At 38.1% G+C, this 16,157-nt stretch overlaps 1 protein-coding gene across 2 annotated transcripts in view; it reads right to left on the bottom strand.

Moving 5' to 3' along the window:
- ampd2b (adenosine monophosphate deaminase 2b) overlaps nucleotides 1–12,400 on the bottom strand; it is a 48,533-nt gene extending 36,133 nt beyond the window's left edge. Inside the window, exon 1 of one of the 2 annotated variants that reach the window (XM_049485478.1) lies at nucleotides 12,116–12,400. In XM_049485478.1, the coding sequence (XP_049341435.1) occupies nucleotides 12,116–12,200 (85 nt within the window). In that variant the 5' untranslated portion in view covers nucleotides 12,201–12,400. Of the gene's footprint in view, nucleotides 1–5,976; nucleotides 6,115–12,115 lie in introns of those variants that run through there. The other variant, XM_049485479.1, reaches the window with a different exon arrangement.
- Between the last annotated feature and the right edge of the window lie 3,757 nt (nucleotides 12,401–16,157).

Genomic DNA, 16,157 nt, shown 5'->3' with positions numbered 1-16,157 from the left:
ATATTTGTGCTGTATTTATTTATTTAATAATTGTATTAAATTTTTTTCCCCATTTTCTCCCCAATTTACACGGCCAGTTACCCAACCCACTCATTAGGACTACTCCTACTGCTAGGGATGCCCCAACACACCAGGAAGGTACAGACAGGTATAGACCTTCTATAGAAGTCAAACTGATGCAGCATTGCAGAGTAGCATCACAGTGCACTCGGAGGAAATCGCAGCGACTCGGTTCTGATACATCAGCTCACAGACACAGTGCTGATCGATATCACCCTTTGGAGTGATGAGGGGAAAGAGCTCCATCTACCCACCTAGAGAGAGCAAGGCCAATTGTGCTCTCTCAGGGCTCCGGTAGCCGATGGCAAGCTGCATGGACAGGATTCGAACTGGTGATCTCCTGATTATAGTGGCAGCGCTTAGCCCGCTGGACCACTCGGAGTCCCGTATTGTATGTATTTAGATTAAATCTGATGTCCGTAAATTTTGGAATTTAAGGTATTTTAGGGCCCCGGAAGAATTATTTTAAACTGGGTGGGTGTGATGCTGTCTCCTTTTAGAGCGGATGAATCTGATTCCAGGTTATGTTCAGTCAGAGAGAGAGAGAGCACATTCACTCAGAAACTTCATTCCTTCGTTTCTTTGGTTTTACTATGGGTAAACGAGCTACTGAGTTACTGATGTGACGTAAGTGCGTAAAGACGCGTGACGTGGCCAGAAGAACTTGTCATTCTTAGAAATTAATATATTAGGCTTAGCAGGGATAGTGGTTTCAGCGCACTGGTACCAATAAACACAATATTTTATCTCTTCTCCACTCAGAAATGCTTCTGCTTTCAGTTTAAAACAACACAAAATAATGTGAACTGCCACTTTAATAATTAATTGTCTAAAAAAAATTAAAAACTGTAAAAAGCCAGTTCAGTATTCGATATTCAGTCCTCAGCCTTCGGCCAAATCTTCTGTTTTGTACAGTTTCAGCCAAATATTTTTATATTTCAGTGCATCCCTGAGTATTTGTGGGACTATATGGGAAGTATGATTACCACCCACTCTGCCCTCCACTGTGGATATTAAATATTAATGATTGTCTACCATGAAGTATAACAATCTTGTAGATGTTCTGTAGATTCAGGATTGTTACATGAATGTCCAATTATTTTTTGAAAAAGAACGCCTCGTCTATCTGGTGCCCAATATCAGATCTCATTTAAACTCTACAAACTCTGTAATTCACATCACCTTGCACCCTTGAGCAAGCTGGCCAGTGTTCAGCCTCACTCACAAGATAACACCTCATATCCTAAACAGGTGTGGGCATTCCCAAGACAAGCAATCTCCTGAGGTAACACTTCATTATTTTTCTCAGATTTACATATTATTGACTTTTTACTATTACTATGACTTTTGGCATGTCAGTGTATTTGGACATAGATAGTTTTTTTTTTTGTATTTTACCACCACAGTGAATTTTAAATGGTGCACTAAAATGTGATTGAAGTGTAAAATTTCAGCTTTAATTCAAAGGATCTGCTTCAAGTCTAGGATCCATGTTCATCAGTAAATGCTGAGTCTCGTCCCTTGAGATGATTTCCCAGGCCTACACTGCATCCGCCCTCAGCTGCTGCCTGTTTGTGGGTTTCTGCCCTCAGTTTTCTCTTTGGTAAGTGAAAATCAGGCTTATTTGGGTTAAGGTCAATTTACTGACTCAGCCTTTCCTCTGACTTTCTGTTTATTTGCATTAAGAAGTTCGTGCATTGACGTTGCTGCTACAGTATGGTTTGAGTCATTATCCAGCTGTACTGTGACGCACCGTCTATACAGTAACTCTGTGCACTTATTTGTTTTCTGTTGTCTTCTAAGCCTTTTCATGTTGCTGAGCTCACCAGTGCATTCCTTCTAAGGATAAACCAAATTACTGATTTGGTGCAATTTCTGTAATATCATCTCAGGTTAAACTACCAAAAGGTAAATTCAACATTGTGGTTTTTTAATAGGTTACTGTAATCCATACCAAGGAGGCACAAAAATATATTTTTTTGCTGAAACCAAACAAAATGAAATATTTGACAAAAGGCTGAACACATTTTTTTTTCATTAATGTTTCATTTTAAATAACTTTTTTCAGAAGTAAATGTAATTAAAACCTACCATTTAAAAATATTTAACATTAAACAATATTAAAATTCCAAACAGGACAAATCAACAAAGCACATAAAAAAGAACCTGGCTGAGTTATTTTCATTATGAATTCAGCAGAGCAATTTTAGTAATTAATTTACCTCAGCAGTACAATTCTAGTCATAAATTCACCTCAGCAGTACAATTCTAGTCATAAATTCACCTCAACAGTACAATTTAAGTCATAAAGGTACCTCAGTAGCGCAATTCTAGCCATGAATTCACCGTAACAGTACAGATTTAGTCATACATTTACCTCAGGAGTGCAACACAACCAAAAAAAAACATTTCCAGTTTACCATTTATAAATTATACCATAAGATACTAGACTTATAAACACACTCTAAATATGTTTTCATTTTGCAAATAATTTGCATTAAAGGGGCACCCTTAACACCCTGATTCCAACCTGAGCTCAAATTTGAAACAGGTTAGTTTGGGAGCCGCACTGGGTGATGTATGGGTTTAGGGACAGGAAAGGAGGGAGAGCAGATTGGCTGAGCTGCAGCAGCAGCAGTGTGCCTCTGACAGTGATGAGATGCAGAGGTTGGATGTCAACAAGGGGGCGGTATTATTGATTGACTGATCTGCTTATCGTGTCCACGTACACAAACAAATCAATCATCCTTGCCTATAGCACAGCTGAACCTGAGAGGGCACTGCAAAGGCAGAAATGACCAAAATAAAAGAGTTTTTTTAAAGATTAGGAAAGTTTTATTATATTTTAAGCAAGACTGGTATGTTTCATTACTTCAAAGGATCACAATTCAGCTATTGTTTGGAAAAAATATGGTTTAGAGTTTAGTGGCTCTTTAAATATACAATACAAAGAACAAGATTTTAAACAGCAGTACTAAAGAGGGCAGCAGCCCCAGGTTGAAAACCAGTGACCCAGAAGATATTCCAGCTCTTCGAAAAAATGAATTCATGAATGAATAAATGAATAAAGTTCTTAGAAACTTCTGAGATTAGCTGACGTGCTCGCATCATTCATCATTCAGAGTTCAAAGAGAAGACCTTTAAAGAGAAAATCCATCTCCTGTTCAGAAGATCTGAAGATGTCTAATCAGAGAGAACAATAGGCATTGTGTATCTGTAGTATCTCAGGAATACGCAGGCTCAGATACAGACAGCGAGCAGACGCAGAATGTGCTCCTCTCCCCGGAGAGTAAACACTTTTATCTGCTCTAGTTAACCTGTAGCTGATCCCCCGTCTACCAAGATCACTGATCTTCTGCACTGAATGCTGAACAGCCCAAAAACGCTGCAGCACCAGAGTCATCAAACCGCAGAGACTGGAGATCAAACACTCTCTATTATACAGGGGCTTTACCTGTTTCATGATAAAAAAAACTCTCCTTTTTTAACATTCCAAACATTCTAAACTCAGTTTTCCCTGTTTTTCGATTGACATTTTTTATATCATGGAATTTTAAAATCATGGCAGATTTAAAAGCATGCTATAACAGTATGTAAACTGATCACGAAGAAGTGATACCTCTGGGGACAGTTTGAAAACACCCACGCCTGTATAACCTGTGAGGTATTATCTTGTAAGTGATGTTGAATACATGTGATGCCAGCATGCTCATAACAAGGCAACAGGACATTCCAGTGGTTGGTAATGATCGTGACCGGTGGTGTCTGGCTAGAACTGTCCGTGCCAACAGACAAGCACTTACCAGAAATCACATCCACATTCAATGCAAGAGACAGGACACACATATCGCACAGGTCAGTGCAGGGTTTTTTAGCTTCCAAGGGACATGCCAAAAGTCATGGGACATGCCAAAAGTCATGGGACACTATGTCAATAGTCATGGGACACATTCCTAGTTTCTGTCACAAGAGATTTAACCATTAATCAGCAACAACAGGCTTTACATTTCTTAATTAACTATAACTATGATGTTACAAAAAAAAAAACAGAGGTACATTTATCCAACTATTCAGTCTATACTATATTAGCCATATATAAGGTCATTTTTATCACCATGCTTAATTCAAAGCCATAAAACAATGTTTAAAAAACGTTTGAACTAATTAAGAATTATATTTTAAGTTATCGTAAGTGGAAGAGAAAGAATAAATATCTAATATCTAAATATCTAATGTACGAAGTAAAGGATTTTTAGAATTATTTTATTTTTACTTTTGTAATGCATATTTTTATAATTATTTTCCCTCCCTTCACCCTACCCTGCCATGATGGAGCCATCATTTGCAAAAACAAGTTAAAATAATGAAATAAATGGCTAAATAATAAAAATCATAATAAAAATACATTATGTACATCAAGTCTGCATGTCATCTGGTAAAAAGAGCTATGTATACAGTATAATGAATTGAATAAAAACTGATTAAAGTTAAAGTTAAAGGCACATTCTTATTTGGTAGATGTTAGATTTAAGTAGCTAGGAGATCAGGTCTTGATTCTAAAAATATAATAAATGAATCCCAAATGTTACGAAAATAGTAAATTATTTTTATAGAGTTTTATGCACAGCTTTTAGCATTATGGAAGTAAAACTGTTCTCATACAGAGTTCCCCAATGGTGGAACAAACTACCTTCCACTACCAGATCAGGAGAATCTCTCACTATCTTTAATAAACTCCTGAAGACAGAGCTCTTTAAAGAGCACTTACTCTCCTAACACCTCTAACTAACTACCTTCCACTACCAGATCAGGAGAATCTCTCACTATCTTTAATAAACTCCTGAAGACAGAGCTCTTCAAAGAGCTCTTACTCTCCTAACACCTCTAACTAACTACCTTCTACTACCAGATCAGGAGAATCTCTCACTATCTTTAATAAACTCCTGAAGACAGAGCTCTTCAAAGAGCACTTACTCTCCTAACACCTCTAACTAACTACCTTCTACTACCAGATCAGGAGAATCTCTCACTATCTTTAATAAACTTCTGAAGACAGAGCTCTTCAAAGAGCACTCACTCTCCTAATACCTCTAACATACATTTCCCTTTGATCTCCTTTAGGCCCTTTCTAAAGATGTTTTTACCTTTAACTTCTATTACTTTTTACTTCACTATTGTAAGTCGCTTTAGACAAAAGCATCTGCCAAGAGTAATGTAATTTAATGTAAAAACAATCATGAAATGTGAGATTTATAGAGACTGTTTATACTTTTTCATTTTTACATCCTACTCTAACGACAGTATATTCATACAACAAATAATTTTTTCCAAGAATTTTCAGTTTTCCACAAGTTACTACTTTTACTGGACAATTGTTGCCTAAAGTAGGCCTTACTAGTATGTTAAGAAGACCCACTACCTTTTAAATTCAGTGTATCTAAAATACAGACAAAGAAAACAATACATTAATTAGTGTAATAAATATATACAATAAATAAGTAATATTAAAATAGCTGCATATATTTCTTCATAACATTTTTCAATGGCTTATAGTTGTATAATGCACATTTAATTTTTACACAGTGAACTCTTGGGTTTTCCAGCCTGTTTAAGGCTCCACCTAGTGGAAATCAGCATACATCTCATCCATACAAGCAACATCCAGTCAATTGAGACATTTTATAACTGCTAACAGTTTTTTCTTTCTATGATAAAGCTACAAGATCCCAGAATAGATAATAAAGCATTTGTTCACATATTAGTTTTATGGTTATGTTTAGGATTTAGGAAGAAATCAGATGAATGCAACACAAATGCAAAGGTGGAACTCTGCAGAGCATCTGCTGAAGACCACTAATATATAGTGTTAAAAATTATAATTACACAAGGAACGGAGGTTCTTCATTTGGTTCCTACCTTGTGTATCTTCACCATCGGGTTATTCTGAACAGGAGAATGTGAACTGCCTGATAGATACTCTGATAAAGCCCAACCTGAACCAGCAGAAATGTTATGAAATCCAGTGGGAGCTCCAGTGTGTGTGTGTGTGTGTGTGTGTGTGTGTGTGTGTGTGTGTGTGTGTGAGAGAGAGAAAGAGAACTGCAGCAGAACCAACAGAGGAGGAACCTACTCAGTCACTCCCACAGGGGTCAGAGTCTAAAGGTCAGCAAAAAATGAAAAGCCACTGAAGTGTATTAACACACACACAGAGATGGGAATATTTACCCACTGAGTAGATGGACAGGCTCTCATCAGTTCTATGGTCTGATGGTCTGATGTTTTGATGCCAACCACCAGCTACAAACAATGGAAGATGTCTGCTTTACACCTTAAATGAGTACTACAGCCCCTTCCAAAAGTATTGGAACAGTGAGGCAGATCCATTTGGTTCTGCTGTAGACTGAAAACATTTGAATTTGATGTTAAAAGATGGATATGAGACGAAAGATCAACATTTTGGCCTTTATTTCCAGGTATTTCCATCTGGATCTGATGCACAGTTCAAAATATAGCTAGCACCTTCTGTCTGAACCCACCCATTTTTCTTGTGAGCAAAAGTATTGGAGCAGATAAACTTAAAGTAAATTACAGTGAATAAAACTTAATATTTTGATTTCAATGACATTTCAAACAGTTGTACAGGCCATGTACAATATTTGTGCTTTAATGGTTCTGGATGATTTTCTATCTTCTCTCAGCTTCACAGTTGCTTGTATTTTACCCATACATAGCTCTCTGGTTTTCATGTTGGTTTTTCTTCTAATGTACAGTCTGCACAGATAAAACCCAATCTGAAACTGAGTGTAGATATTCAGCTCTGTTTATTGTTTGAATAATTAATGTATCAGAACACACCTGGGCCACAAGACTGACAGTCACATGTTCTAATACTTTTGCTCATAAGAAAAATGGGTGGGATCAGACAGAAGGTGCTGAATCTTCTTAACTGTGTATCAGATCCAGATCCAGTAAATACCTATAGATAAAAGCTGAAATGTTGATCTTTTGTCTCATATTAATCGTTTAATATTTCAAATTCAAATGTTTTCATTTTACAGCAGGAATAAAGGGATGGACCTCACTGTTGCAATACATTTGAAGGGGACTGTATGTATTAGAGGTGTGCCAAAAAATCGATTCACATAAGAATCTTGATTCTCATTTACTACGATTCAGAATCGATTTAAAATGTCCCAAAATCGATTCTGAGGGGCTGGTTTTAGACTGATTTTGGGCTGGGTATTTTTGTTGGACCTGGCAACCCTGGGGATAGCGCTTGTCCTTTCAAACGGAGATCTTCCAGACACACACAGAGCGTAGGTGTTTGAGAATCACCGGTAAGATGGCAGAACAAGCACTATATTACATTAGATTAACGTGTAGTTTCAATGTTTTATGGCAGAATGCTTCATAACAAGCATAAAAAAGATCGCTAGTAGTTAGTTTCAGTAACTGTTAGCTAGCTAACTAGCTAACTTTCCAGTTCCACCTTAAATAACGCTACAGGTGGCAGCGGGCTGCAGCATTTAAGGCGGAACGGAAAAATACAATAAGCTAATCAGAGCTAATTTCAGCTCCTCATCACAGAGGAATTAAGGAATGGACCATATGAATTAATTTCTCCACCTCCTGCCCCCTTTCTGAAGAAATACAACGACCTTAAATTAACTAGTTAATCAGCAGCTGCTCCTGAACTTTAGCGCTCCACTGCTATCATCACATCAGCCCAGCAGCGTCACCTACACACCACCGCTAGTAGCCTGGTAATAAAGCAGTGTTATTTATTATTTATTTATTGTTCATTAACGTCATTGTGATATCCCAGTGATTCCTCTGTCACTGAGGACCCACATTCCTGCACATTTTATTGTTTTTGTAACACATTACCTGCTCCAGGACCAGTGTATATTATGGAGGGTTTTTTTTCAATAAGATTCATAAGCCAGAAGCAGAAATTTTTATAATTCAAATCGTTTTGAATCAAAAATCGATTTTGAATCGAATCGTGGCCCCCAAAATCGGAATCGAATCGAATCGTGAGATAGTAAACGATTCCCACCCCTAGTATGTATATGTATATATTATTACTGGCATAGTGAGTGTTAGTGTTAGCTAGTCAGAGTGGATCAGACACAGAAGTGCTGCTGGAGTTTTTAAACACTGTGTCCCCTCACTGTTCACTCTATAGATCATATAAGACACTTTGTAGTTCTAGAATTATATGAATGAATGAAGTTACACTTATATACAGGGTTCATACACATTTTAACCAATAAATGTCCACAATTTCCCCATGACCTCTCCATGCCTTCAAGGCAAAATTTCATGACTATACGATTTTTGAAACATCAGTGTCACGCAATGTTCTGTGATGTCAAATAATGTTCTGTGATGTCGCAGTGATGTCACAGGATGTTCTGCAATGTTGCAGTGATGTCACGGAATGTTCTGTGATCTCACAGTGATGTCACGGAATGTTCTGTGATCCCACATTGATGTTACGGAATGTTCTGTTATTTTTTTTAATTCCATGACTTTTCCAGGATTTTCATGACCGTACAAACCCTGTATATAACGCCTTTACAATTTACACCTTCTTATACACAGTCATTTATACTCAGCGCTCATCCACACACTGGTGAGAAGTGGCAGCCAATAGTGCGCAGCGTACTCTCAACCGAAAACAACCGTCCACCTGGAAGACTGTGCCAGAGTGCCAATCCATATACACAATATACACATACCTAAATTCATACAAATCAATGTCATTTTTCTGGGTTATTTTAGAGTATCCAATTTACCTTATCTCCATGTTTTTGGACTGTGGGATGAAATCGGTGTCCCTGGAGGAAACCTGCTTTACCACATGCTAACCAGTAAGCCACCGTGCCGCCCGTTACAGACTGTAGTCCTGCAATTAATTAAGTATTCAGAGAAAGAGATACAGGACAACAGTCTGTAATTAGCTGTAAAAATAAATACTATTTCATGATGAATAAATCAGGATGCTATCCGCTCTTATAGAATGAACTGTATAAATTATTATAGGGTAAAACTAATAATAAAGCTTGGACAGCGCTGTACGCAGCAGCAGCAGGTTGGTGTCTACTCAAAGCCACCATTTTGTCCACCTTGTTCCTGATTTTAGCAGTGATTCAGGTTGCCGTTGGTCTGCAGACAGTTGCGGGGCCATTAATCTGTCAGGCGTGCTGTGCTGTAATCACACACTCCCACGCAGTAATCAGAGCTGCTTTGTTGATTGTTCTGTGGGCGCTGATTGATTTAGTATCTCTAAACAGCTTCTGTAAGAATTAGCAGATTATTTTTCTGTGTTTATTATGTTAGCGGAGGTCTTTTATGAGAAGTTTTGTCTTTGTCTTTTTTATAATGAGGTTCAGTGTACTGCAGAGTTATCTCTCAGCAGTTTCATTTGCAGTAATGCAGAAGAAAAGAACAAGAACAATTTACTCAGCTTCTCTCCTCATCATCAATTATGGATCTGAAGATTAGGAATCAGCAGGTTTAGACTGGCTTCAGGTGGAAATAAAGAGCCGCCTCCTGTTTGATGGTTTGGAAAATCACTCCAGCTCTTCAGCAGAAGCAGCACTGCGGCGTGATCAGATCATTCACGGCTGGAGGCTACAGACTGCTCCGCTCACGACCAGGCGAACGTGGGCAGATAAATGTGTCGTCCAGCCCTTGTTTTTTGTATTTAATTATACACTGCCTGGCCAAATAAAAAGGTCACACTTACTAATATTTCATTTGCCCGCCTTTAGCTTTGATTGCCAGACACATTTTCCATAAGCTTCTGCAATCTCACAAGAAGATTTATTTCAATCCAGTGTTGCTGATTTTTAATTTTTAATTAAATTTTAATAAGATCTTGCAGTAGAATTGATGATGGTAGAGTCTGACCACTGCACAAAGCAGCTCTTCTCCATTCAGCACATACTAAAGATTCTCAATGAATGCTGTGTGATGTCATGGAATGCTCTGTGATGTCACAGGAATGTCACGGAATGTTCTGTGATGTCAGGGAATGTTCTGTGATGTCATCTAAAAGATGAGGATCTAAAAGAAGAGGATCTAAAAGATGGATCCTCTTATGATGACAGTAGAAGAGAAACCTGGTTTCAAACATTTAATAAAAGAGCTCGAGCCCTGTTACAACATTCCATCCCCAAAAAATAAATCTAGTTATAATAAAGATTAATTCTTATTATGAAGTTAATAAAGGTGAGGCTGTACAGAATTCCCAGCCTCTTTATTTTTACACCAGCTGTACCAAAAACGTACCGAAAACGTACTGAACCGTGGGGTTTATACTGAGGTGTGAACCAAACCTTGAATTTTCTGTACCATTACACCCCTAGCACGTACTGTTGCTGAACCTAGACCTGACCAACTGCAGCAACCCCACATCATTTACTTACTTAAATCCAGAAGGACACTTTTGGCCAAGCAGATATAAGTATTGTTCACTTAAACACTTACAATTAATATACAATAAACTTAAGCCCTACCCAGAACGGATTAGTTTCTCAGGGGGTCCTGTGGTAATTTCCTCTTTTATTGGGGTCTTCTGTGATTTTATTGCCATCTGGAACAACCATGTATGTGTTTTTTTCAGACGCACTCTGAAAAAATTACAGGCTAAATTACCAACTCCATTGTCCCCCGGTAATTTTAGATCCGTCCGGATCCACATCTCTGAGTTTCATCACCGTGCGTTTAATAAAATAGCTATTTGTCCACCGCCACACACTGTAATTACACTTTGGGCACGTGTTTCTACGGAGATCCACATAAACACAACACCTAAGAGGGACTGTACCTTATGTAAATATTATGTAATGCTCACTTGATTTAAGCATTTAATCACTACTGTCAGACAACACAAAAACCTTGCATCTCCAAAATCCAAATTGCATAGAAGAAGTAAAACACCTTCCTAAATTTCAATGGAAATAAAAGTAAAACGATTTTGCTCTAAGCAATTCTGTCAAATTGCAAGTGATGTGGGAAGAAAGCACCACCTATACCCTTTGTATACCTCTTTTACAGCAGGTTAAAGTTCATTTTTACACTTAATTTACATTAATGAACTGAAATAAATCGTCTAGCATCATAACACTTATTATGTGTTTACTTACTTAGCCTTTATCAAACAGTCTGTTTTCCAGCTGTAAGATATGAGCTGTACAGGGCTAGGATAGTAACATTAGCTGAGCTAACATTGAATTAGCATTCGTTTGCTTGTTAAAAGACTGGCTGCCTTTCTCTGTGTAAATGAAACTGTAAATTACATGTGACTTGAGTAGCACTGCTGATGTAAACGTATGACTGAAAAAGCACTTCTGATGTAAATGTATTTGTAAATGTTAAGGCGTATTAAAGCGGTACTTTTTTAATAAATATTTTACATTGTATTCTTGTGATTGTAATTGTTAGACATATTTAATGGTGAAAAGGTGAAATGTTTCATATCGGTGCATCTGTAATCACCATCAGACAAGTTGTAGACACAAGCGGGCATCTCTGATTGACTTACTGAACCAATTACGTACATGAATTTACACTTTCTTGACTTGTGACCCACCATGTGCAACAATTTGCATAAGCAATCTCTCTCTCTCTCTCTCTCTCTCTCTCTCTCTCTCTCCTCTCTCTCAGATTTACATCTTCTTTTATTTGTTGCATGTTTTCCTGATTATGTTATGCACCTCCCCTGCAGATCCAGAGCAGGGAACGTGTCTAATGTGCCAGATGTGAATTTACTCTTATTTAATCAACAGGTCTGTTCTGTGTAATGCTGAAGTACTTGGCTTAGACAGGGCCTGCTGGGGGTTTGCCTTCACACAGATCACACAGATCACACTTCCATGCTTACTATACACTATATTTTTCATCCTGATGTGCATAAATGACACTAGTTCTGTACTAAGAAGATGCATCCATGCATTTAAGATATGTGGATGAAATATGCAGAGTGGCATGTGCAGAAATGGAAGCCATGCAGTGAGTCCTGTAAAGTGTCAGCTGTCAGTCCTACCTGTGCTGGCGGCGTACTGCAGGCTGCCCCTCTTTCTGAAGGGGGAGGTGGGCTTCGGTTTACCTGGGGGCAGTTTCGACGACATTGCTGATCTGTGGGTTTGCTGGGTTTGTATGGAAATAAAAGAGAGAGACAGAGAAAGAGAGAGAGAGAGAGAGAGGCGAGATGTTGGTCAGCAGGCACAGAGGAATCCTCAGCGGGAGAGGGATGGAGGGAGAGAGAGAGAGAGAGAGAGAGAAAGAGAAACAGAGAGATAAAAGGAGATAGAGAGAGAGATAGAGAGAGAGAGAGAGAGAGAGAGTGTCAGTCCGCAGGGGATTTCAATGCAGTAAGGGGGTGGAAGGGGGTGTTCCACGACCAGAGAGTAGTAGAGGGGTACAGGCTCCTCCCCCACCTCCCGTTACCCACTCAAAGGCTGGCACACGCTGCAGGCATGCTGTCACTCCCCTGTTTCCTGGCAACCACCGAATCAGGTTATACAAACCTCTCTGAATTATAATGCTTCCACTGATGCTGCTGCTACTGTTGTTGATGGTGGTAGTAGTAGTCTTATTAGTACTGTGATACTGTGAACGAGGTGGTGGTGGTTGCACAACCCCAGTGACAGCACTGCAGTGATGATGAAGATGATGGTGATGATCTGCGAGGGACGACGTGTCTCTGTGGGAGCATAAGAGAGAAAGAGAGAGAGAGAGAGAGACATGGCATAGATGTGGGATGCTGCCACACAGTTGCCCGCACACATTACTCAGGCCTACAAGGCAGGTCTGCTCTGTGGCGTCTCCAGGATGGACGGCAGCTCTGATCCAAAATGATCTGCAACTACTAGTCTGCCAGACTGGAGAGTTTAGTACACACGCAGACATCCCACTCAGATTACATAACTCACACACAAACACACACACATGCTGGCAGAGGTGTAAGAAAAATATAATGATATATATATAGAATTATCGCAATATTATGTTTTGCGATACTGTATTCATTTGATTCTCAAGAACACAATATTGATTTTTCATTCTCAATTCCTTCTCATTTTTATCTCATTTAATTTCCTCTGTTTTACTGAGGCTGGTTACTTTAAAAAAAACTTTGTATAGTTTTTGTATTTATGTATTCATAGCATTTTTTTATTTTTACTTATATCCTATAAGGTATAGTTAATATTTCAAATTAAAGTTAGAATCTTCTATAGTCTTATATTTTCCTAGTATCTATCTGTCTATCTATCCATCCATCCATCCATCCATCCATCCATCCATCCATCCATCCATATGCTGTCAGTCTGCCTTATCTGGACTCTGAACTACTCAACAAAGACTCCACTTCCCAGCATGCACTCTCAAAGGACTTCCCTGACTCTGCTGATCACATGATGCTATGGTGTTCCCGCTCCCCCAGTTACTGATTGTTTCCACCTGGCCTGTCCACTATAAATACCCCTCAGTTTGTTCTGTTCATTTCTGCGCATTTATAGCCTTTGTTACTGATTTGTTTTTGTTTCCGACTACTATTATTGATTTTCATTGCCTAAGTAATTTTTATTTTTTTACTACTCTTTCGTATTTGCCCCTTCTCTGCTGGATTTACCATGTATGACACTGTTTTGCCTGACTTTGCTCTGGTATGTTGTTTATATTTGCTGACATAATGTTATTAACCCTGTCAGTCACTTACTACTCTTGTTAGCCTAGCCCCTTTGTAAATAATTTGTGTTTTGTACCTGCGAATGTCTGTTGTGTGTCTGGCCTGCATGACACATTTAATGTTTATTTTCTTATTATTTCTTAATTAATTTTTACAGCTTTTTAAAGAAATATAGAAAAAAGCATTTACATAATATTGCACCATTTTATTGCATTTTATGGCTTACAACTAGTAAAAACCCCAAAATCAGTCTCAGAAAATTAGAATATTACATACGATTATATATATAAGTTTTCCCAGAAAATCTTACAGCATTTTATGCTTCCCTCTGCTGACAACTTTTGTGGAGATGTGGATTTCATTTTCCAGCAGGACTTGGCACACTGCCCACACTGCCAAAAGTACCAATTGGTCTTATATAATATTCAAATTTTCTGAGACCTTGATTTTGGGATTTGGTTGGCCGAAAAATAGATCACTCTATCTGTAGTACATTTATATTATATATACGTTTCACATTTTGAACTGAATTACTGAAATAAAGTAACTTTTTAACGATAATAAAATTTTCTGAGATGCACTAGTATATTGGTCGATTATTGACATGCCTAGAAAAAGACACTGAGAGAGCGGCCGGTATGCTGGTTGCGGGGATCAGAGATATGCAGATGCCAGCACATACGGAATCTCTCTGGTTGTGTTCAGTATGAGGGCTGAACAAAGGCATTATTCTCGCTGGCGTCTGATTGGACAGTGAATAACAGTGACAGGCTGAATAAAAAACGCTCAGGCTGAGAGCATCAGAATTAGCATTCAGAACCAGAACTCACAGAGAGACTGCTGCTCATCAGGCAACGTGAAGATAAGCAGACACTTACAGTTTCTCACTTACAGTTTCTCTAGAGACGGAATAAATTGTTCTCTTTCTTTTGCTTTATGTCAAGATCTGAGTGAACTATAGAATTTTTTTTTCCAGAAACCCTGTATTACAGAGCATTCTCACAAACAAGGGAACAGTGTACCGTGTTTTCATACTGCACTATCAATAAACATCTATTTTCGGATCTATATAGGATTATAAAGTATATTATGAGACACTGGTAAGGAACAGACGTGGTGCTGTGTTTTCCTTCTAATTCAGCAGTACTCTGTAAAGCTAAGCTAAGTAAACAAAACTCTTATTTTTATTAAAAAATAATAATAATTTTATTAAAAAAATAATAATAACTCTTATAATTCTTAAAAAAAAAAAACATTTTCTTTTGAAGTCAAACGAGTGCTTCTCTCCTGAAAACTGTTTATTTTGGTGAGTAAATCGCTTCTGTTTATTTACAATATGCTTAGATTTCCAGATTTCCAGCAGCATTAGCATTAGCAGCTAACTGTTAGCACTAGCAGCAGTCAGTTAGCGGCGAATGCCACCCAACAGCGCTACTCTGAGGAACCCTGAGTGTTTGGGTAAGCCAGGGTGATATTTAGCAGGCTAGCGGTTTGTCCCAAGTAGCTTTTTTTAACAAAGTAAACACGCAGACTACAGTCTGATATCCTCACCTCTGAATGGCAAAAGAACTAGTGTTGCGGTTAGCGGCTAATGCTGCTTCAGCAGTGCTAGCTGGGGTTAGCAGCAGGCTACAGGCCGATAATACTCACCACTAAACGGCGAAAGAGCTAGTGCTTAGCGCTGGTTGCGGCTAATGCTAATGTTGCTGCACCCAGCCTTAGTGCTGGAAAAACTTCACTGAAAACTTACCTTTATAATGCTGTGCTTCAGCAGAGTGGCTTTACTGCTCTTTATAACTTAACCAGTAGAATTTACATATAAGGTATATAAGGCATTACAAGGCACACTGAAGATTTTTGGGAAAATTAAAGGATTTTAAGTGCATAAAGCGAAATATTAACATTATGTTATATCTTCTTTTTAAAGTTGTATACAGTTTTTTTATTTTTGGTATACATGTAATAAATCAAATAAATTAAATTAAATTGGTTTAAAATGAAAAATAAAAGTGAACATATGGTAGACAAATGTAATAGTTGTATTAAAGTAAATTATACTATAAATTAAACAGATTATTAGACATCTTAAGATCAAGCTTCGCCTAATGAGCAGCAAATTTGTGTTCATATGCACTATAAGCAAACAGTGCTGCTGATGATGTGGCTCCCTCTAGTGGAAAATAATACAAGGGAAAGAAGGTAGAGAGAGGTAGATGGATAAAGGTAGAGAGGGAAAGAGAGAGAGAGAAAGAGAGAGATAGAGAGAGATCCTTAAAACCTCTTCAAAATCTCCATAATCAATGGCTTTAATAAACCTGCTCATAACCCATTTAAAGTTATGGAGTTAATTAGAGCAGCTTCTGCAGGTTATAACAGGTTCTACACTATTTCCCCT

Source organism: Astyanax mexicanus, chromosome 12, assembly GCF_023375975.1.
Source record: "Astyanax mexicanus isolate ESR-SI-001 chromosome 12, AstMex3_surface, whole genome shotgun sequence".
Taxonomy (NCBI): domain Eukaryota; kingdom Metazoa; phylum Chordata; class Actinopteri; order Characiformes; family Acestrorhamphidae; genus Astyanax; species Astyanax mexicanus.
This window is presented reverse-complemented; position numbering and strand designations above follow the sequence as displayed.